Here is a 27,303-nt window from a genome sequence, read left to right as displayed (position 1 = left end):
TGCATTCTTGTCAAATTAGGAAATTTAAAACCATTTCCGTTGCGATACTACACGCTGTCAACTCATCTAAATTGACAATAAGAAAATCATTTTTGTGGCCATATCTACAAGCCAAATGAATTGCATGTCACAGTGTGTGTATTATTCCATTTAATATTTTTGCCCTATGTTGATGACAAGCTACAGTATGCCAAACGCACATCAACAATGGATTCACAGTCCCCAAGATACGAACGCTGATGCCTCCAACATCCATCTAAACAAGCTTCATCCATGCAATCCAACATCCCCTCTAACCATGTGAACCAGAGATGGCAAAAATAAATCAAAGTCATCATTGAATTTCTATGATGCAAGTATTGGAGAGTAAACCAAATTATTGCACCTTGTAATATTCACTGGGGCTGTAAGCATGCTCATCTATCAGTACACAGTTCAATAACCCTAATATGTGTGTACATAACATTGAATGACCTTTGAATGAGTAGGGTGCAAAAACTCATACTCCATAGTGTGAGGTCAAATTTTTAAGCTATGGCTGTTAAATAGAGGTTAATGGACTGTGTCACTGGTTATGAGGATATTATGGCTCATAGTGATTTGGCTATTCCAGTTGAGTTCCATACACCCCCTATGGAAGACATGACCTTAATCTCTCACACATGGGATGTAGATTTCAAATGGAGTCAACCATTCAGGTAATCCCATTTGAAATTCACACTCCCTATGTGGAAGGTTAAGGTTATGGTTTCCATGGAGGGTTTATGGATTTCAACTTGAATAATCCATTGCCTCTTGCCGTAAGTCCGTGCAGTCATCCGTTATATGACTAAACACCGGACCGTAGTTTGTTCTACCTTAAGGCGGTGGATTATTATGATTTATCGCAAAGCTGGTAAGTCTTCACCAGGCGCTTTCTGTGGTGGAATTTCTTTTAAGGTCAGGCATACCAGGGTGGTGATTTAAAAGAAAAAATTAAATCAGAATAAGATTAATTTTTATTTAAATCTACGGTATTTTTTACCCTTCCCAACCACATTAAAACCACTCAAGTCAGGGTAAAGCATATATGATTATCACAAAAAACATTTGATTTAAATTGCTAATTTAAATCATTATGATTTTAATCAACCTACGTCATATACTTATTGGACAGCTTTTTAACAAATTTGTACGAAAAAATTTTTTCTATAAAAAATAAAAACAGGTAGGTGCAGAAATTTATCTAGTAAGACAGGTCTTTTGGTTCTTGAGCTAAATGCAAAAATTCCCATTTAATTTTTATTTTAAACTTTTTTATCAAGAACTGCAAGACCTGATGACTGGTGAATGCAGTTTATGAATTCATATCATGGAATCATTTTAAACAGTAAAATCAATTTATTATTTATCAAGCTGTTATTGCAAATTTTTCTTTAAAAAGATCATTAAACATAATCAAAACGTATAGCTCGGCATCACCTTAAGTATGCGCGTATACCATAAGTGGGAGGTAATTAGATTTAATGCAGCAAGTGATGAAATGTAGTCACCAAATGCTTTTAACCTATACGAACCGAATCGTGTCTTTTCCTTCTTCCTATTTTAATCCTCAAAGCAAATTCTACAGTTTAATTCCTGTTGAAGTAGATTGATCAAGTGTACATAATAATCAGTCACAACTTTGCAGACAATCAAATTTTAGAATGATTTTTTGCAATTTTTTTTCCTGGATGAAGTGGGAACGATTTGGCGAGCACTCGATCTTGTCGGTTAGATAAAAGAGGATATAGTACCTACTGCCACTGCCGTGCAGAAATGTAAACATGGGAAGTGGCTAAATATAGAGACAAAATGGTTTGGTTAAATATGACGAGGTTATTTTTAGACGCCTTCTTTGCATTCTGACTGAGATGTGTGCAGTCGACATCGTGAACTGGTTCTGGATAAACAGCCTATTGGATCAAAATTGTGTCGTAAAAGAGCTTTGAAGGAAAAATGAGCCTTGTTGTTAATATTGATCTTGATTTATTGGCAAAAATGGGCTTAAATTCTTTTTTTACTTATTGTTTACTACATATGATAAATCAACTATAACTTGGTACCAAAATGTAGTTTCCATGAGGTTTGCATAGTATTTTTGAAGGGCTTGTGACTATATATATATATATAATGCAAACAATTTGAGATTTAATACTTTTGACATTAGACTTGGATCCCTTGATCATGTTACATATTTTGTAAAAGCTTTTGCAAACCATTTTCTTGGATTGGGCAAAAGTGCACTAGAGTGTGTCTGTTCAGAGAAGATATTGTACCCTTCCCAGAATCCTTTGCAAGATGATGCATCATCTCATTACTTCAAATGACACTCCTATTACTTTGTGCAGGTTCCCTTTGTTTCCATTTTGAGAGTAGACTGGCTAAACATGGGTCCATAGTCAAGAAATAATGTAATTTGCAAGATCGAGATATATGCTCTGTTCATAGTGGTACTTTTTGTCACTATCGACTAATGTTGTACTAGATAGCAAATCAGTACAGAAAATTAAAATTGAAGAAATGCATTGTGGGAAGTGTAAGATATCTTCTTTGGTTTCTGCTTGATGAGTTTTATTTTATATTATTCTTTTTAAATTACAGTGGTTCCGACAGGGGGATCAGATAAATCAAAAACATACAAAGAAGAATTTATTTTTCACAGACATCAACAGATTCAACACACTACATGTACATCCATCTATAATTGTGATAAAAATCAAGAAAGCAATAAAAACATGTCGCTGAATTTGATAATGTTGAACATCTCCTACCTGTCTTGCTCCTCTGTGTGGGCATAATGGTAACATACAATGAATTCAATGACTGGGTATGTGAGGTACCCATAAACCTTAGTTACTTGCCTGCCTGACTAGTACTGTATAGCCTGGTATTTTAGCCATATTAATTTTTCGTGATTTGAACTGTTAGGAGTCCGGTTAGGAGCGGTTTTACAGTTTCTTGTATTCGTGATTTCAAACAGCTACATATAAATGCCTACGGGTGAAAAATATTTTTGGGGTTTTAAAATTTGTGATTCTAACAATAACCTTGAAGAGCATGAAAATTAAAAACTTTGAACATTTCCCGCTATACTGTATCACTAGCACAGCTGAGATGGGGGGGGGGGGTGATTTTGATTGTATAGGTGTGGGTACTGTACAGGGATTTTAAGATTTGTTTATACTCAGGTCAAATATGTCAGAAAACTGATTTAGAGAAGCATGCTTTTTCAAAATGTTCTCCTAAAATGTGGAAAATGTGCCCTTAGTTCAATGTTTTTCATCAAAATTTCAGTTGGTACTCCTTGGTTCTACCTCATTGGGAGGTACACTATTTGCCCTCCATGAGCGACACACAAACATAGCAGAGTCTGTACTCTTTGGTTCTACCTCATTGAGAGGTACACTATTTGCCCTCTATGAGTGACACACAAACATGGCAGAGTCGGTACTCTTTGGTTCTACCTCATTGAGAGGTACACTATTTGCCCTCTATGAGTGACACACAAACATAGCAGAGTCTGTACTCTTTGGTTCTACCTCATTGGGAGGTTCACTATTTGCCCTCCTTGAGTGACACACAAACATGGCAGAGTCGGTACTCTTTGGTTCTACCTCATTGGGAGGTACACTATTTCCCCTCTATGAGCAACACACAAACATGGCAGAGTTGGTACTTTTTGGTTCTACTTCATTGGTCTGCACCCAAATTGATCATATATTTATGGGCTTCAAAAAGCATAACATATGACTCTAATAACCAAGCTTTTGTGGCTTCTTCTCTTTGCTTTTTTACAGGTCTACAGGTATGAGTTATCCACATTACCTAGCACAGAGTACTCTCTTCGGGGAGGGTTCCACCTCCACCCACAAACCCTTGCCTTGGTGCTTAAAGGAATATGTACACAAAGCGAGGCTGAAGAACTTGCAGCCAACCAATCAAACATCTTGTCACATACTGCCATGGGATCCGGCGCAGGTAGCCAATCACAAGGCAGGTCTTTGGATGATTTGAAAGGTGCACTTCAGAAGGATTTACAGGATATAGTGCTTCAGGTTGAAGGGAAGCCGTGTAAAAAGGGAGCAAACCTTGCAGAAAGCTTTCAGTTTAAATGGGTAAGGTTATTTAACTTTGATTGCTATAGACTACTTGACATCATTGTTTAACAACAAAGGTGAAGGACTGGTCTATCGATATGCTTGAAGGAACCGCTACACTGTTCAATGGCTTTCTTGTACTTTATGAAATGTGGTGGGCGATTTAAAATGCATGTGGCCTGACCAAACTACAAGGTGTACGTTGCCATAATTTGCACGCATACTGCTGGGCAATGATGTCACATGCATCAAGTGGTCTATACATGTAGCAATTTTTTGGAAAGCTGTTTTAAGCTATTGAGGGTGACCATTAGGCTGTGAAACTCGTCTTCAATGATAGTCAGTCATTTATCTATTGGTCGTTAAATGACTATCATTTGAAGACTGAGTTCTTATGATACATACTCTGTGGAACAGTTTCAGACAATAGCTTGGGATTATTGGGGCAGAGGTTATCTTTTGAATTCTTTCATGACCACTTTCACATACTTGTACGCAGACCTTGCCAGAAAACTGGATTGGATACAACCATAGGCGATGTCCCCCCCCCCCAAATGAGAAGAAAAAATAAAGGGATAATTGACCTCTGCATCTTCCTTTTCAGCCGGAAAAACACAGTGCTTTGGGCCAAAATAGCAAAAAATTGCAAACTTTTGCACGCTTTGAAAAAAATTCTAAGAAGTAAAAATAAAGCAATAATTGACCTCTGCATTTTCCTTTTTAGCCGGAAAAACACACAGTGTTTTGAACCTTCGAAAAACAATTCTAAGAAGAAAAAATAAAACAATATTTATTGACTTCTACATTTTCCTTTTTAGCAGGAAAACAGTGTGTTTTGGGCCAAAATAGAGGAAAAATGCAAACTTTTTCGTGCTTCAAACAAAATATGCTTGCCCCTCCCCCTTATAGCTTCTGCAGCCACTGAATCCAATATCAAGAGGAAAGATGGCAACGCTCGCCTAGCATCATACTGGAGAGGGATTCAACCACTCGCATAGCATCATGCTAGCAAGTGATTAACCACTCACCTTTAAAATTTAGACAGCAAGGCCTATGTACATAGCATTCTATGAGCTTCTTACAGTATGTGATTGTGATGGGTTAAAACTGAGGTTTGTTGAAGTAAATCTAGGTGGTGGTATGCTCCCCTGATTTTGGAGATGATGGATCTTTGAAAGCTGAAGGCATACTGGTAAAGGTTGGTCTTTTGGGGCTGCGAATGATCAAAGTTTTTTTCTTGACTTTCTGGTTGAAAATCACCTTAAAAACAGAATGTGAGGAATGAGCAATTTATGAGTCTTTTAGACCTGAAATTTCAAAATCAGGGGTCTTTCAGTACTTTATTTTGGTCAACTTGGGGGTAATTTGGAGCTGAGCGATCCCAAACCAGGGGTCTTTCCATGGGAGCATTACCTCATGTACCAAAGGTGAGTACTGTAACCATTGTGACGATATGGAAAGCATTACATGAAGCATAATAGCATTGATCCTTTATTTCAGGATGCTGTGAAGACTGCCGTCCAAGAAGCTTGTCAACAGTGTGGTCTGAGTGCTGATGTAGATAGTACAACATTATGTGTCCTGTGTCACGCTAGCCCAAGTGTATCACATCATCAAAGTAGGATGGCTGTGCAGTTATTATTTGGAAGATCATATCTGGTAAGCAATCTAATAACAGTTAGGTGTCATTATTGGCAAGATTAGTGTTGCACCAGTGTTCCTGACTATTAGGCACACAATTGGCCCAGAGCTTTCAAGAATTGGTGCAAGACCTCCAAAGAAAAAAAAAATTCCAAGTTTTTGTTCACTTAAAAAAATGAAGAAATGGAGCTCAGTCTCCGACAAACTGACATTATAATGAAGGAAAGAGAAAATCAGAACCGTTCGGATTCAAACCAGTGCGCACTCACGATTACATGTCGTTGAGTTCACCACCACACGCCACAACAATATATATCCAATAAAAAATATCCAATGAAAAAACATTGTGTTGGGCCATTAACATTTTCCATTGAGCATGCAGAAATTTGTAATTTCTATTCAGGTATGCTTTCTAGAAAAATTCCCGATGATAACCTACTGTTTACGGTTATTTCGAGTTTGCTGGTTAAAAATCACCTCAGTGCTTGTAAAATTAATAGCAATTTCCAGTTTTACCCCAGCATGCACATTCAGGTGTGTTTCTCTTTATGCCAGTGAAAACTCTTGCTGATATTAGTCTATTGGCCTATTCAGTGATTGTCCCTCATGAATATGTGAGAATTTACAGCATACAAAGCACAGGGACTTTGCCTGTTGGTGAATAGTCTGTACATGTGGTAGTCTGTGTGACATAAAATGTGTATACAATTAAACCTTGGATGTATTTTGTATCTAATTAATTTCCAGGTGACAGTGAGACCAGCCAAACTTGAAGGAGGCTATCAGAAATATGCCCAGGTATCGGCACAAGAGGGCAGCCTTGCCATAGAAGTGCCAACATTATGGACCATAGGAGGTCACTCAGAATGCCAACAATTACAGCAGACAGCAGGTGTAGACTCTAACTTGGCTAAAGCCGAGGTGGTTTACTGTGCTAGAATCAGTTTACCTGAAGCATTGGATGGCAGGTGAGTGGAAGGGTCTTAGCTAGGATTTTACCAAGTGCCTGTCATTTTCACCAAAACTGCCAGTCCAAAATTTGACGCTGAAAACATAGATCAGACCTCTGTCCCTACTGGGGGTTCAGTCAGTTCAAATAGCTGATTGTTATAACCTTCATTTATTAGTCTGGTCTTGTTTTGAGTTCACAACAGTTTTTCAAGCATAGAATTTAGCATATGTCACAGCCATTAATTTTGCCTGTCCCAGGAGCAAACTGCCCATCCAAAATTATGGGGGAACGAGTAGCTAGCTAACACCGTGGTGGTATTAAATGGATTGTTGCTTAGGTGACTTCGGAAAAACCCTGTTCTCCTGCCTGACCGACCCAGATTTTGCAGTTTGGGGTGTTTTTTATAGCTGTATGAAATTATTTTGATTTTGACTGAAATTTTTTATAAAAAATTCAGACATTTTTAAAATATGAAGGGGTCTACACAGAAAGCCACAAAAGGTTTGAGAGTGATTCTTTGTTAGTGATTCCGAATCTTTTATTTTACTTTCATAAAAGTTGTCAAAAGGCCTCAAATTTGACATAAAAAGATAACACATGGGTCAAATTTCTAAAGTTGGTCAATTTTGGTTAAAATCCATACCGTTCTTTCCCCTCTCTCTATCATTTACTCTCTCCCCACTCTTATTTATTTAATTTCTTTCTCACAATCACTCTCCATTGCTCATTCTCTTCCTCCTCCTCTTGTCCACTCCTGCTGTAACTCTCGCTTTCATTCACTCTTTTCTCTTTCTCACTTGCATTCTCACATTCACTCTCACCCTCTCTTTCCTTCTCAGTCACACTCTCTCTCTCTTGCCTGCTCCCTCATACACTCCTTAACTTCATCTTTTTTTTTATAAACCTTCCCATTTTATCGCTTTTGTTAATTTTGATGACAGTATTGATTTTTTGAACGAGACATGCAGAACTTCCTCTGCCCAATTGATCACTTTCGATATTGTTGATGACAAAATAGATTTTTTCAAACAAGACACATAGAACTTTAACAGTATCTAATTAAGTAATCCGTTTATAACCAATGTGTTTACCATTTCAAGTTCACACCAGTAATAAAGCAGAGTTGCAGCACAGAAGCCCCTAGAGCAAACAGTGTTGCCAGAACTTTTCAGTACTAAGGCGCGGCAAATTGTCTCATTGTGCTACAGTGGTTGACTCTCAAGTAACCCAATACAGGATATTTGGGTGGTTTTACCCAAATTTAGAACATAAATCGCCCAATTGGGTGGGAAGATCACTTGAATGGTAAAATTACACTTGCAATTTTGAACTTCAGAGACTCCAAAAAACTTAATAATCCAACAAAATAAAAGGAAAATCATATGTGGTGTGATAAAGCAAAATCAGTCTGAAGTCAGTCATAAACAATTTTCAGTTTCTTATTGGATTGTAACAGGAATTTTCAAAGCTATATTTTGCAGAAAACCCCATTGAAATTGGACAACCAGTTCAAAAGATATGAGCAGTTAAAGAGTTTCCAAAACAGTAGGAAACAAAAGGAAATATTTCCTTTATTTGGTTATATCTAAAAATCAATATTTCTGACTTCTGACTGATTTTGCTTGATCACATCACATTTTAAAATACATCACAACCACTAACACAGCCCTGATACTCACAAAAGTAGCCCAATTTTAGGCAAGTCACAGCATGATCATGGCAAACTCTCTTTAAGTAGCCCAATTTGGCACCTAAAACACAGCGTTGGCATCACTGGGAGCAAACAATTTATCACCCACACCAAGAAGACAGCACAGGAAAATGTGTTGGCTCGCCATAGGCTAAATTAATTAGAGGTTTCATAACATTGCATTAGTGCCCCGCAGACAATGAAGTTACTGGTAAGTCACTTTGATTATTGCGATTGGTAGTGCCTTCTTATGTGGCAAACAAATTGATAAGATGTATCACAGACTGTTATTTAAGTTATACACTTGGGTCTCAAACATTACAATCTCTAGGACACAGTTCCTTAACCCCAATATGCTTCTGCACACAAAGAATAACCTTTTGATGCGTTGGGTACATAAACTCATGCTCTACAACTTGAGGTCAAAATTTGAAATGTGCATGTTTAATAGGGGTCATGGAACTATGCCATTGAGGATGATATCATTGGGCTATTCCATTTAAAATCCATATACCCCCTATGGAAGATGTGACCTTAATCTAGAGTCCGAAGTTTTCCGTTTTACGGAAAACGGAAGAAAATCACGGAATCGGAGGTACAACACGGAAAATGACATTTTATTATGATGTGACAAAAATTGTTAAAAGATACGAGAAATGAATGTTAAAAACAATCATGAGTTGTGTATGTCAATTTTTATGATAAAAATACCATTTAATAATACCAAAATAAAGGTATATTACCAAGGCATGAATCCCATATATCCCTCCCAACATCGTAATAGTCGGCCTATTATCGTGAGAATATTCCAATCAGAGCATATTGATCGCGATATTGGAACACTTTGTTTATACATTTTAAGCTTTATTCATGACACAGATTTACAAATTTTACAACACAGATTACAACACGGAAAATGGATTTTAGAAAACGGTAAACTTCGGACTCTACCTTAATCTCCTGCACTGGGGGTTTAGATTTTAAATGGAGTCAACCATTCAGGTAACCCCATTTGAAATTCACACTCCCTGTGTGGAATATTAAGGTCTTGTCTTCCATTGGGGGTATATGGATTTCAACTGGAATAGCCCATTATGGCTTATTATTGTTAGCGGCACAATGTGAGGGGTTCCAGATGAAATGAGCTGGTCAGCTGGATAAATGTGAAGTGGGTGGGAGGTATCGCTTTTATCTTGTAAGAGCTGTGCAATGCCAATTTTCAGAGCAGTGCAATGCCAATTTTCAGAGCAACTTTTTAAAATATTGGTCACCATGTACAATTGTAATAACAGTAACCCTAATCACCTATTCTAACCTAAAAAATAAAGCTAAGGCCCAAAAAAAAAAATTGTTTGTTTGTCCACGTCCGACCGACCGTGTACCCTGGTCCCGACTGTGTCTTTTTTTTTTTTTTTTTTTTTTTTCTTTTTCTAATTTTTTTTTTTTTTTTTAATTTTTAATTTTTTAATTTTTTTAATTTTTTTTTTTTTTTAATTTTTTTTTGGCATCGATGGGACATCGTATAAAACAGTGGTTAGTACAAATTTAAAGAAAGAAAATGTAAAGAAAATGAACAGTATAACATGCAGAACCATCTCAAGAGTTAAACCAGTGAAGTGCTGTGTGTTTTGACTTATTTACCAGTCTTCAAATTGTCAGTTTCAAGTGCAATATCTGTAAAAAAAAATTAAAAAAAATCCAACCTACCGACCCAACTGTTTCATAAGCCTCTATGGACAAACAAACAATTTTTTTTTTGGCCTAACCCTATCCTAAAAAATCAAAACCTAATCTTCATTTCTTAAAGTGATGGTATTAATTCTAAAGTTTAGAGTCGGTTGCAGAATGGTTATTCAATTTGAAATCCATACACCCCATGGAAGACATGACAAATCGTCTACACAAGGAATGTTAACGTTGATTGGGGTTACCTGGATGGGTGACTCCATTTGAAATCTAGGAGATTAAGCTCATGATATGCCTTCTAAGGCTTCTATAGGAGAGAACAATCTGAGGTTACACTAGGGAAAAATACCTTTTTGTCCACAATTTTTACAGAAGGAAATTTTGAACAAAAGAATACTGTGCAGCTGCACCTTTGTGTGTAGTAAGATCAGTGTGAATTGCAGGGAGGGGCCACCTATTTCCAACATTGTGGTATATCATATAATGAGGGCAAAATGGCATACGGTAAGCTTTAACTATATGGCAAAATTCATCCATTCTCATACTGGTTAAAAAAGAATATTAAAAACAAACAAGTTTTGCAATTTCAGGAATCAGGATACCAGAATATTCTGAGAAGGTGATCTTTGATCAACAATCATAGCCCAAAATAAAACCCCTCCCCTAACTTATCACTTTAACCCTGTGAGAACTACCTGCCGATTGGCCAAAAAGAAGTTTTCATTATCGATTGGACCAATCAGCAGCATTTTTAGAGTAATTTCACCACACAAAAAAAATTGGGGTGAATTATTTGCAAAGCTCCATTCTGATTGGTGATTAAAGTGAAGATATCACATAATTGACCAATCATAGACAATGTTAGATCGGCTGGTAGTGCTCAAGGGGTTAAACAGTATTTGAACTTTGCCTTTTTATGCAGAAAACAAGACCTGCCAACAATCAAAGTCAAACTTTGCCGAAATGAACAAACCAAGCCGTCAACACAAACAGCGCCACCACCTGCGCATCGGGAACCTGATATGATGTGTACCTCAAGTCACCTGCGTAGATCCCTGCACAAAATGCACACCAAGTTTACAAGTTCTGAGAATATTAAACTAAGTGAACCTGCTGGGAATGCACAGGGGGCCAAGGAGGGAACAGAGGATCATGGGGATGTGAGTATTACATGATTTCTTTCAATATGTTTGTTTGTGTGTTTGTATGTTTGTTTGTTTGCTTACTTACTTTAATGGTCATTCCATGCCAAGCATGCAAAATCTCTGAAAATGGTGTTTTTCTTGCCTCAAAGGTCCTTCACCTGATTGACAGCCTCAATCCTTATTTTTCTTCATCAAAACTGGGAGCGTAGATTTTGGTATCAGAAGAAAGCTGATATTTTTTTCATTATCTCAGTAAAATTTAACGCCCAAGATAATTTTTGTTTAAACGTTGTGAACAAAAACGTTGTGAATAGTGATATACCACAACCGGAAGGATCTATGTACTATAATATAGGGCATTGTTCATGATTTTGCTTCTCATATCAAAACTGCTGGAACAATACCACTCAAAATATTTGGAAACATGTTTTCATAATGGTAGGCATTAATATAAGATAGAAAACAGCATACAAACTCAGACTATGCCTCTTTATTCAAAATGCTACTTTTTGCTGTGTTTCATTGTTGTATAAATTTGAATTTGAAAGTGGATTTAAATGCTGATGCATTTATAACATTTGGCAAAAAGCACAGGCAATACCCAATAGTGCTCAAAGAGCACTAAATTAAAGGAAGCCCTACATACAAAGCGAACAAAAATAAACTGAAAAGCAAAAACAAGATAAAAAAGACAACTATTGGAGGGTTTTAACTGCAGCCCTGAAAGCGGACAAGGTGGGACAACAGACAACATTTTCTGGCAGCGCATTCCATAACATAGGACCAAGGTGGAAGAAACTTCTTTGACAAAGTGTGAGGCGGCTGAAAGGTGGGTAAAGAGCTCGGGAATGGTTACATCTTGAGTTGGAACGCGAATGAGGAGTGAATACATTAGGAGCAGATGAAAGGCCGGCAAGAATTTTGCATAACCAGAGATGCCAATCTTCCGATTTAAATCGGAATTCCGATTTTTTTTGTATTTTTCCAAAAAAAATCAGATTTTCTAAAAAAAAAAAAAAAAAAAAAATTTTTTTTTTTAATTTTCAAAAATATTTTTGGTAAAAAAAGAGTTATATACCTAAATTACTTGTTATTCAAGGTTGAAACCATAGAAATACTGCTATTTCAACAAAAAAAAAATTGCCAATTTTATTTTACAAAGTTGGATAAAGTTGTACATTTTGATTACTTTTGATTCTATTGAACAGTCAGGAACACATTGAATTTTATATACATTGCTAGCTGTTCAGTAGAAGTAAAAGTAATTAAAATGTACAACTTTATCCAACTTTGTAAAATAAAATTGGCAATTTTTTTTTTTTGAAGTAGCAGTATTTCTATGGTTTCCAACATTAAATAACAAGTAATTTAGGGCATATAACTGGATTTTTTTGAAAATTTAACAAAAAAATAGGAAGGGGTCAAAAATTTGATGAATCATCGTTTTTATATTACGCATTATATATATCCATTTCAGCCATGTAGGCCATGTTATTAGGCCAAAAAATACTTTGGAAAATGGTCTCTCATGTGCAAAAGTATAGGAAACTGAACATTTAAAACCACTTTTTTGGGATGAAGGAAGCATTTTTTTCAAAAAAGTCTAAAACTGGTTTTTATGTTAAAAATGGCCTTTTGGGGTGCTAATTCTGCTAAAATTTGAGAAAACAAGCCTTGAAGAATATTACATGTATAATAGATAGTCTTCAATACTGCTATCTAGGCTTGTTTTCTCAAAATAACCTTATTTTTTAATCCATTTGAATGTAATTTTACCCTCAGAAATGGTGTCTCCTGCAGTGTAAAATGTGTAGAACCCCTCTGGCTTTGGGGGCTTGCCCCTCATCCCCTGACGGGCTTTGCCCCTGATCCCACCAGGGGCCCTTAAGCTGGCCCCTGGACCCCCGGCCGTGGTGGCGAGACTTGTCGCTGGCCTCCCTACGCTCGCAATTTTCAGATTTTTTTTTCATAACCCATTGGCATCTCTGCATAACTGAAGTCAACTTTTTCAGGGTCATTGGGCATTTAATACTCATGGAAATTTACATTTTGTGAATTTGTCTTCTAAATCTGGCCCCTTTAGAGCATTATTTAACATATATGTGAACATAAAAGTATGTTGTTTTGTGGAGCTGAAAGGGGAAGGGGTCTTGTACTCCTGCATCTCCCCTCCCTCAACCCACCCGCCAGCTACGCGCATGTGACTTGATAAAAAAAGTCAAGCCCATAAGAGTAAAGCTAAACTACATCCAGGGACGAATAGTGCCATATATAGTTGACTTCAATCTATTGCCATGTATGGTTTCGTAGAAGGCAGGAAACCCTAGATGATTACCATAGTCAAACATAATCAATTTTAAGTACCATTTTAAAATGCAGTGAGTTTGTACAGATAACACTCCATGAACCATATAGCCAATCAGGATATACATTAGAAATATATGTGGAGTGTATTGAAAATGTATGATTACACTTCGCATACTGTGTGCAGATAGAGTTGGTAGAATTAAAATCCAACCAATGAAATGGATTGTTTCTCGTTCCGTTGAAAAGAAGATAATCAAGTACACATTCACTTATTTTTGTTCAAAAGTAAACTTTGATGTGTAGATCCTGAAAATTGGTGCTGCCAACTGTACATGTTGACCAGTCTCAGTTAGTTTCTGACAAATACGCTTTTGGCTCGGGGTTCAGGAAACGGAGGTATTATGACTCCCTTGACTAGAACATGCACTTAAATTGAGCAATTGTTTCAATACTGTCATGTTTGTTGTAACTGTACAACTGTTTCAAAGTGGAGAGCGTGGCCGAATGGTTATAATTAGGGTACTTGCCTTTAGTGGATGAAGTCCCAGATTCAATTCCCGGATATTGACTTGGAAAAAAAAGTCTGAAATTATTTGGCAACCTCTGTAGATTAAATTCAGACTTCCGCTCTCCCCATGGTTCATTTAGAATTGGGTAAATGAATCATGAAAGTACTCCGTGAAGGGGCCTTTAAGCCGTCGGCGCCGTGTGCAGAGAGCCATACCTGGACATGTATCTCGCAGCCAGTTAAAAAAAGAGCAGGGTGTTAACCCCTGACTGCTCCCAACCTGCCCCGGTGTTCAAATGGACCCCAGTGGAAATAAGCTTCAATAGAGGATTTCTTGGGTTATCCAGGGTTGTCAAAACCCGCACAAATCAAGATCAAAAATAAACAAGCTATTTCTGCTTCACACTTAAAGCAGAATATGCTAATTACGCAGCAGTGAAGAAGGATGTTTTGTTCTCAAGTATCTGTATTGCTTGTTTACTATCAAATATTCACGCAGTGGTCGGTGTGAATTGCAAGAATTACAGATTCATGAAAGTGTACATCCTGTTGATCATCCAGGGTTCACATCTAGATTCAATGTTGATGCACAGACAGTACAAAAGGCTATTCCATGTGAAATTCCCCCTCCCCCTGTTAACAGATTGAACCATTGTAAAAACCAACAGTTATTCAAGACATTGAAGGAAGGTTGAGTTTTTAAAGCAAAATTTTCCTGAGCAAGTAGGAACAAATTTGGTCAATTGAATCCACCAGGATTATAAATATTCCCAAGTAATCAGCTACAAGGCGTCGTTGGGCAGGAAAAACCTCCTATGTACTGGTGGCCCTTGAACATGTTTAAAACAAAACTGCAAAGAGGTTACATAGGAGGTTTTGCTTTAAACATGTTCAGGGGCCAATTAACACATAGGTTTTTCCTGCCAACACCGAAAGGTACCATTCAACAGGCAAAATTTCAGCTGATTTGATCATTTTATGCAACTGAAATGGAGATGACAGTACTATCTTCCAGGGGGAGGGGAGATTTCATGTGGAATAGCCTTTTGAGGAGAAAACCCCTGTCATACTTAGAAAGTGATGAATATTCAAATAAGTGGTTTATCATTTTGAGTTGGTAGCTACATTGTCAAGCAGACGATATAAACATTGTTTAGAAGCAGTTGGTCATGATACGCTTCCAATTACACCGGTCCTGAGCTGCAATCTGATCTCAGCTGGGAGAAGGATTATAGTCCTATTGATTAAGTTGGTGATGTACAGGACTCTCTGCCGTCCATGTCGATATAATTGTAGGAATAAATTATAGACAAGTTGGAGATTCAGTGTTTCTATAGAGACTGAAACAGCTCAGTATTAGTTCATTTGACCAAGAGGTAAGTTTGTAAAAGGAGAGAGACAGTCCTTTCTATTTCGATCACACATCAATGTTTTCCTATTCAAGCAGAAAATCTTGCTCTGAAAGTAGTTCTGCACATAGGTCGACATTGTTGAGGAGAGAAATATGTTTAGGAAGACCCATGCTCAGATGGACTGGCTAAAGGACATTCTCTCAATGCCCTCTACCGTATGACAGAAGATGGACAACAATGTAAAAGCTTCATCTCATGGGTCACAAAGGGTCACACATGACACGTAGGATGATAGCGATGACATAATCGCACATTACAAATTGTGTGTTCAATTTAGTCACTGACTTACGCCTAACCATCGGTTACTTAATTTGTATTTTCAGATTCCAGAGGATAACAACAACGACATGAGTGGCGGTATACCTACGAGTACCGGATGGAAACCAGGCATGGTGAACCCGACGGTAACTATCACATCAGAGAGTAGCCCAACAGAGGAGCATTATCACTGGAGCAAGACGCCCATATCGATAGGTAAGTAGAGTTTCATTGATTTATTCGGTAGCCTTACCTTAAGATATATCTCTACCAGTGGTGTATATTTCACTTTATATTTACAGTGGTCTATTGCAGTTGAAATCCACACACCCCCTATGGAAGACATGACCTGAATCTCCCACACAGGGAGTATGAATTTCATATGGGGTTACCTAAATGGGTGACTCTATTTGAAATCTACACCCCTGTTTGGGAGATTAAAGTCATGTCTGCTATAGGAAGTGTATGGATTTCAACTCATCATCATCATCATCATCATCATCATCAGTGGGCTGTAAAGCAGTCAGTCACAAGCTTCCTCCTATAAGATCTGTCCTGAGCTGTATTTCTGATGTCAGCTGGGGAAAGAGTAACAGCCCTGTTGATTAAGATTGTGATGTTCTGGGGATAAGTACTCTCTGTCTTCCCTGCCTCCTTTTTCCATGTTGGGGGTTTATATACAGCATACACAATTATACACAATCAATGCATGGTTTGCATTTTTCTAACGCTTGCTCTGATTGGCTCCCGCTATCTCAGAGTGTATGAATGCTATACAGTACTAATTACTCGACCCCAATACCAATACTCCACCTACACACACACACATTTGCATCATTGCTCTTCATGATTTATATTCTTTCTTTTACAGATGCTGGAATTAATCCAAAACGCCTGGTAACTGATGCAGAGGTACAAGACATTGTAGACTTTCTATCAGGCGTACGTAAACCACCGACCCTCCTTGACCCTAATATCAAGTCCCCACAGCTTGACAGTATCACACCCACATCCAGCTCCAGTAGCTCCAGCAAGGACAGTGGCGGAGGTGGAGGAGGAGCGGGTGGATGGACACCAGATCAAAGAAACTCTGCCAAATTTGGCAACTATAATCCTGTTTTTCAAGATGGCGACGGAAGCCACGATATGGCTAAATCCCCTGGCCAAATTGACGTGCATCATCTTGGGGGCAGCACATGGCCCACGGCAAGTAGCCCGCTTCAGCCAGCTACTTCTCCGCATGCATTCGGCGACCCCAATACGAGGGTGATGTCGGCCATTGAGAACAATAACGATGCAGAGTTTGCGCAATATATCGCAGCGAATTTCCTGGGGAAGCGAGCAACAGGGTACCCTGAAGATTTGAATGTTGCAAGCAATCATGGTCAGTGGGGATACCCGGATAGACTGAATAGGACATGGCCTACACATGAAGAGTAAGTATCCTGATAACACTACCTGGTAATATAGGATTCACAACTTATAAGTTACCCGTATTTGAAATAAATCGGGAAAAAATAATTTACTAAATGTAAAAAGGTAAGTGAGCCTTATTTGTTTTACACATCTGTCCCAATTTATAGCATTACACATCATTACGTTTGGTCACAATGGTTCATTATGTAAAAAAAACTCTTGTTTAAAGCCATAATGTACGATCTTATAATATGAAAAAAAAAATTTCAAACCTGATTTTTTGCATATTTGTAATGTTTACACATGTCCCAACTTGCACCTAAATGGAATCGGCCAAATTTGTTGTCTTTGTAGGTCAACAGAGCAAAGTTCGACATATTATCATAATTTAAAAATTATGATAATATGTCCTCCCATAGAACTGCGTGTTAAATTGCCAAAAGAACCAGTGGGATTTCTTTCACTTTACCTTGTTATTTCAACCTAAAATGGACAGCAACCCTTCTCGTCAGTTACTACTAATATTATTTCAACATTTTGAATAAAGAATAACAAAATCAAAATTTGACGGAAATCATACATTAAGGCTTTAAACCAAAGTTGCATCTGAGTCCATAGGTATCAACTCTCAAACAATATAGTAGGCAAGCCCTTTTCATGTGTTTGTAAAGGAATGTTGACTCCTATGGACTTAAATGCAACTTTTAAAATGGCCTCTTTTTTACATAAAGAATCATTGTGGCAGAACGCAATGATGGGTGGTGCTATAAATTGGTCCAGATAAGGCTACACAAACCTTTTTAAATTTGTACATTTTGTAAAATATTTCTCAATTTATTTCAAAAAGCATTAGGGGGAACTTATAAGTTGTGGATCCTATAGATAACTGCAGTTACTGCCTTGTTTAACTATGACAAAAAGAAAAGAGAAGGAGTTAAGAATAAAGATCAGAGTAAAGAATAACATCACTCTTACATATAGTATGTGCTTTGTTAATTACAAAGCTGCATGTAACTAGGAGCAAAAAGATAAAAATTATTTGCCTCCCAATTTATAACACAGCATCTGCTATGATGTTTACTAAAGCTGTCATTGTTGACTAATAGGAATAAAATTGGAAGGGTTTATCGACTAGTTCAATATTGGGTTTGCCTGGCCTTGTACCAAATGTTCTAAATAATTTTTTTTTTTAATAAATAAAAAAAATCATTCTGATACTGTAACGGTGGATATTTTTGCATGATTATTTTTTTGCCATTTGTCAATTTTTAATTGCTGCACTAGTTTTTAAATTTTATATTCTAAGCTTTCTTACATTGACCTATACACAAGAAAAATATATTTATGCATTTTTTATTTTTGGGGTAGTTGCTTCAACATCCCCGGGGTGTAACATTTTCAAAAAAGGGGGGCGTTCGTTAGAAATGAATTTTCAATGAAAAAATTAGCAAAATACTACATCCGGAACTTGCAAAATACAACTTTCAGTTTGAAATACAACATGGTGGCTATCATGCGGGGGCCACATATTATTGGAAAATACTACCAAATTAGATTTGTAAGTGCATTTTTTTATGCAAAAATACAATTTATATGTGAACATTTTACTATAATGTGGCGATGAAATGGATGAAAATGTAAGTTATAATAGAGTTTGTCCATTCAATTTCGCGATCATGCAATTTCTCGATCATGACATGCCATTTGTAACCCTTACTTACCATGCTTTCATGCTATTCCGTGGAAATGTCTGCATTTCGGTCACTTTTTATATGAAAAAAGCAAAAGATGGGGGGGGTGTTTATTATTAGAGGGGCGTCAATGAGAGGGAATACTGTACCTAGAAAATTCCCACTTTTCCGGTAATATAATAATGTCAGATCCTGATTTGCAATCTTTCTACTTGATGTGTTTGATACTTCCAGGCTTGAACATATGCCTCAAAATTGGAGTGCAGGACATGATTCTCCCGGTAGTTCCAGCGATGAGTCATCTAATGGCGACACTGCTTATTCAATGGGTCTTGGTCTTACTGGACCTAACTTTGTGGCATCAGTCACAAGAAGGTGAGTACAAAAAGGAGTAATTTAAGCCTCAAGCATGAAAATTTGCCACAAAGTTGGAATGCAGGACATGACTCTCCCGGTAGTTCCAGTGATGAGTCATCTAATGGCGACACTGCTTATTCAATGGGTCTTGGTCTTACTGGACCTAACTTTGTGGCATCAGTCACAAGAAGGTGAGTACAATAAGGAGTAATTTAAGGCAGCTGTGTACTCTCAGACATGCATGTAGTAAAAGTGCCATAACTTTGTAATTATTAACGCAAGACATATAAAAGTATACATTTTTATAAAGGCAATACATCAATGAATGTTAATATAAATACAGATTTGGTGTAAAAACAACAATTATGAAGAAAATCACAAAAAAGTGAGTTTTTGGCTATTTTTGTTGGGTACATCATAACAAAAAAACACTCTTTCCAAAAATTTTTGTTTTGTTTTTTTCTTAATCTTCAGACATCATTCCAAAAACGTTTTTTTTAGTTTTTGATATTGACCTTATTTTTTTAGATATTGACCATATAAGGCATCAAAATGAACTTTTTAAAATTCACAAACGCCTATTTGCACAAAATGATGCCTAAAATCGGAAATAGACCAAAATATAAAAAAATGAGAAAACCGTTTCTTAAGTCGATCATGCTTTTTATGATGAGCATAATTGCTTACCTATAGATGCTGTATTTATTGAGTTATCGTGTACCTAAATCGTCATTTTACCGAGAAAATGAACATTGAAATAAAGGCCGTTGAAGTTTAAAGAGGTCACATTTTGCACTTTGATCGAAGCTCACATGAGAATACGGCAGTTCTCGTTTTTCTACCTTACATTACGTGAACATCGGGTAAATCCACAGCCCCTTGAGAAGTTTGAGCGAAATCTATTCATATCTTGGTGTTTAAATCGGGGGAAAGAACTTGAAAAAATTCACATTTTATCAGCTAAAACGGACCCATTTGACCGCAAGGTTTTTATGAAATCAGTGCTTCTGTGGTGCTTCCATAAGATGCGCCGCGCATGCAGATAAGCGGTGCGTATGCGTAGCGTATCTGTGCGTTAACAAATTGCGCGTCTACAAAACGCGATGCGTTGTCTCGCAGCGTATACCCGATGGTACAACAAAGATTTTCTTTCCTTTTAAATTGCGGAAGCGAGTGAAATAGTGAAATAAAATCCATCAAAAAGAGCATTTGGAGTTAACAAATCTGGATTTTCTTTCCTTGTATTTATAAAAAACATAACAAAGTAAATACATTTCAAAAAAGCTCAATTTCGCGAAAGAAACAATGTCTAGAGTACACAGCCGCTTTAAGCGACATGGAATGAAAATTTGCCGCAAAGTTGGAATGCAGGACATGACTCTCCCGGTAGTTCCAGTGATGAGTCATCTAATGGCGACACTGCTTATTCAATGGGTCTTGGTCTTACTGGACCTAACTTTGTGGCATCAGTCACAAGAAGGTGAGTACAATAAGGAGTAATTTAAGCGACATGGAATGAAAATTTGCCGCAAAGTTGGAATGCAGGACATGACTCTCCCGGTAGTTCCAGCGATGAGTCATCTAATGGTGACACTGCTTATTCAATGGGTCTTGGTCTTACTAGACCTAACTTTGTGGCATCAGTCACAAGAAGGTGAGTACAATAAGGAGTAATTTAAGCGACATGGAATGAAAATTTGCCGCAAAGTTGGAATGCAGGACATGACTCTCCCGGTAGTTCCAGCGATGAGTCATCTAATGGTGACACTGCTTATTCAATGGGTCTTGGTCTTACTAGACCTAACTTTGTAGCATCAGCCACAAGAAGGTGAGTACAATAAGGACTAATTTAAGCGACATGCATGAAAATTTGCCACAAAGTTGGAATGCAGGACATGACTCTCCCGGTAGTTCCAGCGATGAGTCATCTAACGGTGACACTGCTTATTCAATGGGTCTTGGTCTTACTGGACCTAACTTTGTAGCATCAGCCACAAGAAGGTGAGTACAATAAGGACTAATTTAGGCGCCATGCATGAAAATTTGCCACAAAGTTGGAATGCAGGACATGACTCTCCCGGTAGTTCCAGCGATGAGTCATCTAACGGTGACACTGCTTATTCAATGGGTCTTGGTCTTACTGGACCTAACTTTGTAGCATCAGCCACAAGAAGGTGAGTACAATAAGGAGTAATTTAAGCGACATGGAATGAAAATTTGCCGCAAAGTTGGAATGCAGGACATGACTCTCCCGGTAGTTCCAGCGATGAGTCATCTAATGGTGACACTGCTTATTCAATGGGTCTTGGTCTTACTAGACCTAACTTTGTAGCATCAGCCACAAGAAGGTGAGTACAATAAGGACTAATTTAAGCGACATGCATGAAAATTTGCCACAAAGTTGGAATGCAGGACATGACTCTCCCGGTAGTTCCAGCGATGAGTCATCTAACGGTGACACTGCTTATTCAATGGGTCTTGGTCTTACTGGACCTAACTTTGTAGCATCAGCCACAAGAAGGTGAGTACAATAAGGAGTAATTTAAGCGACATGGAATGAAAATTTGCCGCAAAGTTGGAATGCAGGACATGACTCTCCCGGTAGTTCCAGCGATGAGTCATCTAATGGCGACACTGCTTATTCAATGGGTCTTGGTCTTACTGGACCTAACTTTGTGGCATCAGTCACAAGAAGGTGAGTACAATAAGGAGTAATTTAAGCGACATGGAATGAAAATTTGCCGCAAAGTTGGAATGCAGGACATGACTCTCCCGGTAGTTCCAGCGATGAGTCATCTAATGGTGACACTGCTTATTCAATGGGTCTTGGTCTTACTGGACCTAACTTTGTGGCATCAGTCACAAGAAGGTGAGTACAATAAGGACTAATTTAAGCGACATGCATGAAAAAAGCGTAAAAGTTGGAATGCAAGACATGACTCTCCCGGTAGTTCCAGTGATGAGTCATCTAATGGCGACACTGCTTATTCAATGGGTCTTGGTCTTACTGGACCTAACTTTGTAGCATCAGTCACAAGAAGGTGAGTACAATAAGGACTAATTTAAGCGACATGCATGAAAAAAGCGTAAAAGTTGGAATGCAAGACATGACTCTCCCGGTAGTTCCAGTGATGAGTCATCTAATGGCGACACTGCTTATTCAATGGGTCTTGGTCTTACTGGACCTAACTTTGTGGCATCAGTCACAAGAAGGTGAGTACAATAAGGAGTAATTTAAGCGACATGGAATGAAAATTTGCCGCAAAGTTGGAATGCAGGACATGACTCTCCCGGTAGTTCCAGTGATGAGTCATCTAATGGCGACACTGCTTATTCAATGGGTCTTGGTCTTACTGGACCTAACTTTGTGGCATCAGTCACAAGAAGGTGAGTACAATAAGGAGTAATTTAAGCGACATGGAATGAAAATTTGCCGCAAAGTTGGAATGCAAGACATGACTCTCCCGGTAGTTCCAGCGATGAGTCATCTAATGGTGACACTGCTTATTCAATGGGTCTTGGTCTTACTGGACCTAACTTTGTGGCATCAGTCATAAGAAGGTGAGTACAATAAGGAGTAATTTAAGCCTCAAGCATGAAAATTTGCCGCAAAGTTGGAGTGCAGGATATTCAATGGGTCTTGGTCTTACTGGACCTAACTTTGTGGCATCAGTCACAAGAAGGTGAGTACAATAAGGAGTAATTTAAGCCTCAAGCATGAAAATTTGCCACAAAGTTGGAATGCAGGACATGACTCTCCCGGGAGTTCCAGCGACGAGTCATCTAACGGTGACACTGCTTATTCAATGGGTCTTGGTCTTACTGGACCTAACTTTGTGGTATCGGTCACAAGAAGGTGAGTACAATAAGGAGTAATTTAAGCCTCAAGCATGAAAATTTGCCACAAAGTTGGAATGCAGGACATGACTCTCCTGGTAGTTCCAGCGATGAGTCATCTAATGGAGGAAGTAGCTAACATCGCTGTTTTATTCTGTAGTTTTATTGTTGATATCAACAGAGAAATCATGGATCAGTTAGTGGCAATGACTAACTGATATTCTTTGTGAAATAATCATGTGAATTAGACGATCTTTAGTGTGTTTTTGTTGTTAAAAGGGATTCAATCATGTTTCACTGTTGTTCATCGTGTAACAACGATACATCTGCTGCATATGCAGATGTGAGCTGAATCCCTTATCTCTAGCTGAAACAGCATTCCTCCGACATTTTGCCCAATTTTACCAACATTATTTCTCTATAGTCCGTCAACTCAGAAGTACAAAGTAAATCTGTGGCATCAGGGGTCGACGCTTTGCGTCACATGCACTGCGTGTTAAAAAATGTGACAAATAAAGAGCGTGGTGCGCTCTGCAAGTACAAATCACGCAACAGTTGGCGCGCCAAAGAAGCATTTACACACTCATTGCACTGAAATAATTATTCTCATACCTCCAGTATCCAAGATCTATTTACTTTGTACTTCTGAGTTGATGGACTATAGTACTGTCTGGTATGTGAAACAGTAGCATTATGCCAAATTGGAAATATATTTTGTTGGCTGATACCCTTTTTTTTCTTTCAGTAGAAGACATAGTAGCGGTGGTGAAGATGCCTTACATGGCAAACCATATGATCCGAGTGACACAGGAATGAAATATCTGGATGTTATACATGCAGTAAGTCAGCACAGTTGCATCTCTCTTAACATTGTGTGTGTCTGGGGGATAGTACATTTTCAATTACCTACAAATGTGGACCTACAGTGTACATCAGGGTCAGCATGCACACATTACGAACATGGACACACTTGCAATCGTGGACATCCACAGATGCTGGATTTAACCAGGGCAGGGCAAATAACATAAAAATGCATTTAAAAGTGTTCAGGATGGTTCACGGTTGGAAAGTAAGTTGTCAGGGGTGTGTGGTTCACAGTTTGTCGATTGAAATCGGGTATGTGTATGTCCTCGGTTAGATAGGATGAAATCATATGCAGAATAAGGTCCTTGTTGGCAAGTATGTACAAAGAGGGATGTGTGTGTTCCAAGAGATTATACCAAAAGAGTACCAACTCAAATTTGCCACTGTGTTGCTTATGGAGGTCACCTAGTGTACCTCCGACATTTATTAAGTAAGAGAGTGAAATCAAAGCGTAATTTGTGTCTTTAAGGGGGTACTACACCCCTGCCAAATTTGTGCCTATTTTTGCATTTTTCTCAAAAATTATAGTGCATTGGGGACAAGTAAGATATGTATATTATAGGGGCAAGGGCTACAACTACTGCACTGGAAATTTTATTTCAGCACAGACAACAATTGTGGAGTTACAGTCAAAAATGAGGGAAAAGCAATATTTGATCAATAAATCAATAACTACTTGCTTTGAGTTGCTGAATTTTCAGTACAGTAGTTGTAGTCCTTGCCCCTATAATATACATATCTTACTTGTCACCAATGTGCTATAATTTTTGAGAAAAATGCAAAAATAGGCAAAAAATTGGCCAGGGGTGGAGTACCCCCTTAAGCTTGAGTGTTACATTAGTTTGCACCTGCAGTGCTCTGCACAAGTTTTTTGCACAGCGTGTTGCATACAGATATCAAACAACCAAACACTTTGAGTTCAAGTTTGCCAGGCGCAAGGTGAAATAATATGATGGTACAATTTTCTGCCTTCCTTGAGCGACATACAAACATGGCAGAGTGGGTACTCTTTGGTTCTACCTCATTGGAAGGTACACTATTTGCCCTCCATGAGCAACACACAAACATGGCAGAGTTGGTACTCTTTGATTCTACCTCATTGGGAGGTACACTATTTGCCCTCCATGGGTGACATGCAAACATGGTGGAGTTGGTACTCTTTGGTTCTACCTCATTGGAAGGTACACTATTTGCCCTCCATATGCGACACACAAACATGGCAGAGTCAGTACTCTTTGGTTCTACCTCATTGGGAGGTACACTATTTGCCCTCCATGGGTGACATGCAAACATGGTGGAGTTGGTACTCTTTGGTTCTACCTCATTGGAAGGTACACTATTTGCCCTCCATATGCGACACACAAACATGGCAGAGTCGGTACTCTTTAGTTTTCCTCATTGTTTCGTTTACATATATGTGTGGTGGGTTGGGTATATATAGGGGGTATATGTGTTTGTATCAGTTAAAAGATTTTGGTTTATCATTCGTGTAAGACTGCATGGAATTAAATGCATTTTGAAATCATTAATAGAGTATGACATGAAAACAAATTATCAATTTTCATATTAAAAATACAAAACATCTTGAAATTTTTTTTTTTTAATTTTTTTTTTAGGTCAACCATGAATGACCCTAGCATTTTTTTTTGAAATTGAGTATAGTCCCACCCCCAATTTTGAAAAATGTTCACCCAAAAGCGGGTGGGACTATACTGGCCAGTCACGGTATTTAAAATCCTGTCACACGAGAGTGATTTTGAATAGATGCACGGACGTGTGAAACATACGTTCGGAAATTGCAAGCTTTCTCAAATTGTTGAATATTGCACATCATTATTGTTCATTGTCAAATGATTTCTTTTTACTCTCCCTTTCAGGATCAAACCTTAATGAGAACTTGGCCACCAAAGGTTGCTTGGCAACGGCCAACCTCACCGTCAATGCAAAACCCACCCATGTCCTTCCAAATACCTCCACAAGAGCAACTTCATGTCCACGCACCCCTGCAACCTCAATGGAGCGATCCAGTAGGTCTTCGACAGCAGCAGTCGGCATCGCTGTGGCCTCCTGCCGGCGGTTCTACTCCAGTGTCACCGACAGCATCCATGTCAACGCTACCCCCTCCACAACAAACACCGCCACCGCAGACGTCATCGCCTAGACCCCACCCCAAGTTGGACAGGCGGTATGCGTATAGTCAGTACTAAAATGTATGAAATGCTACATATTCCAGATTCCTGTTAAATAAACACTTATTTTTCTGAATTCAAAAAATGCAAAGGCACATGTTTTTGCAACGGTGAAAATCAAAATCCTATAATTAGTGGTAATTTTGAAGTGTGAGTGAATTGTAAATGAAGTTTGTTTTGTAAAGTGTGCTGAGGCTTGTGGATCAACGTCTAGGCGTTGTGCTTGTGCGTAGCGCACTCTAAATCACTGCACTTTTTTTGTAATACTGGCACTTAATTGGGTATTTTGGAATGGATTTTGAAAGAAAGTTCCAGACTGTGCAGGAGTCTAAATAATGCACAATTCTTTTAATATGCATCAATAACAGACTATTTTAAAATTGCATTTTGAAACTAGTCTTTGACACAAGTCTGATTTTGTTTATAGAAAAAAAAACACTGTAATAAAAAACTCATTTGACTTTCCGTGATGTAAACTTTTTCCTTTACATGCTCATATAACTAAATGTAAATGATTTATTATATTGACATTTCAAATATATGTCCTTCAAATATAAAATACTGTTTTTAACGGAATCAGGAGTATGTCCTAGCATGTAGGCACATTAACAGCTGACCCAAAGTATTAGTAACATATTAGTACTTTCCTGTATTGTTTAAGATGAAATTGTAATGTATTTTCCTTTTATTTTAGTAAACCAAACTGTTGCAAATTATTCTCATTTGTCAGTTGTGATGTAGAGTGTATTTTGAACGGCATTTTATTATGGGTACAATGTATCCAAATGTCGCCAACATCAGTTAGCAAATTTTATTGGACAAAATTTAAACAAATTGATTGTTTATCTTATATTTGTGTCACAAATGGAAAAAATGAAACGAAGAGGTGACAGTACACTTAGAAATACTAACATAAAAAGCAGGGTCCCTTTTACAAAGTGTGCGTACTTGAACTCGTAATTATGCAGGGCTGCTGATTGACTGCTCACTGTCACGATCTACCAATAGTCATCAAGAGTATTAATCCCCTCCCAGTTCGCACATGCCAATGTCAAGCATGTACTCCTTGTAAAAGCAATCCTGCTAGATATTTTAGTACATTTATCTACGATTTGGTTCTACAGAATAAGTGTTTCATAGATTGTCAAGAACTGTATTTGTGTCCGTAGAATTATGAAGGAGAAAACTTTCCATAATAGTTGCACATGAAATAATATGAGGAGGAACTGACC

At 37.9% G+C, this 27,303-nt stretch overlaps 1 protein-coding gene across 1 annotated transcript in view; it reads left to right on the top strand.

The window, feature by feature from the left end:
* The window catches only part of LOC140172616 (uncharacterized), a 79,975-nt gene extending 52,881 nt beyond the window's left edge, over positions 1 to 27,094 (top strand). Inside the window, exons 5-20 of the mRNA XM_072195752.1 lie at positions 3,819 to 4,136; positions 5,619 to 5,777; positions 6,507 to 6,727; positions 11,010 to 11,247; positions 15,783 to 15,933; positions 16,589 to 17,153; positions 19,059 to 19,199; positions 19,253 to 19,372; positions 20,542 to 20,661; positions 20,890 to 21,009; positions 21,167 to 21,355; positions 21,583 to 21,702; positions 21,931 to 22,050; positions 22,449 to 22,568; positions 23,767 to 23,857; positions 25,760 to 27,094. Of these exons, the coding sequence (XP_072051853.1) occupies positions 3,819 to 4,136; positions 5,619 to 5,777; positions 6,507 to 6,727; positions 11,010 to 11,247; positions 15,783 to 15,933; positions 16,589 to 17,153; positions 19,059 to 19,199; positions 19,253 to 19,372; positions 20,542 to 20,661; positions 20,890 to 21,009; positions 21,167 to 21,355; positions 21,583 to 21,702; positions 21,931 to 22,050; positions 22,449 to 22,568; positions 23,767 to 23,857; positions 25,760 to 26,089 (3,123 nt within the window). The 3' untranslated portion in view covers positions 26,090 to 27,094. The remainder of the gene's footprint in view (positions 1 to 3,818; positions 4,137 to 5,618; positions 5,778 to 6,506; positions 6,728 to 11,009; positions 11,248 to 15,782; positions 15,934 to 16,588; positions 17,154 to 19,058; positions 19,200 to 19,252; positions 19,373 to 20,541; positions 20,662 to 20,889; positions 21,010 to 21,166; positions 21,356 to 21,582; positions 21,703 to 21,930; positions 22,051 to 22,448; positions 22,569 to 23,766; positions 23,858 to 25,759) is intronic.
* Positions 27,095 to 27,303: the final 209 nt, after the last annotated feature.

The sequence above is a fragment of the Amphiura filiformis genome, chromosome 16 (assembly GCF_039555335.1).
Source record: "Amphiura filiformis chromosome 16, Afil_fr2py, whole genome shotgun sequence".
In the NCBI taxonomy this organism is placed as follows: domain Eukaryota; kingdom Metazoa; phylum Echinodermata; class Ophiuroidea; order Amphilepidida; family Amphiuridae; genus Amphiura; species Amphiura filiformis.
This window is presented reverse-complemented; position numbering and strand designations above follow the sequence as displayed.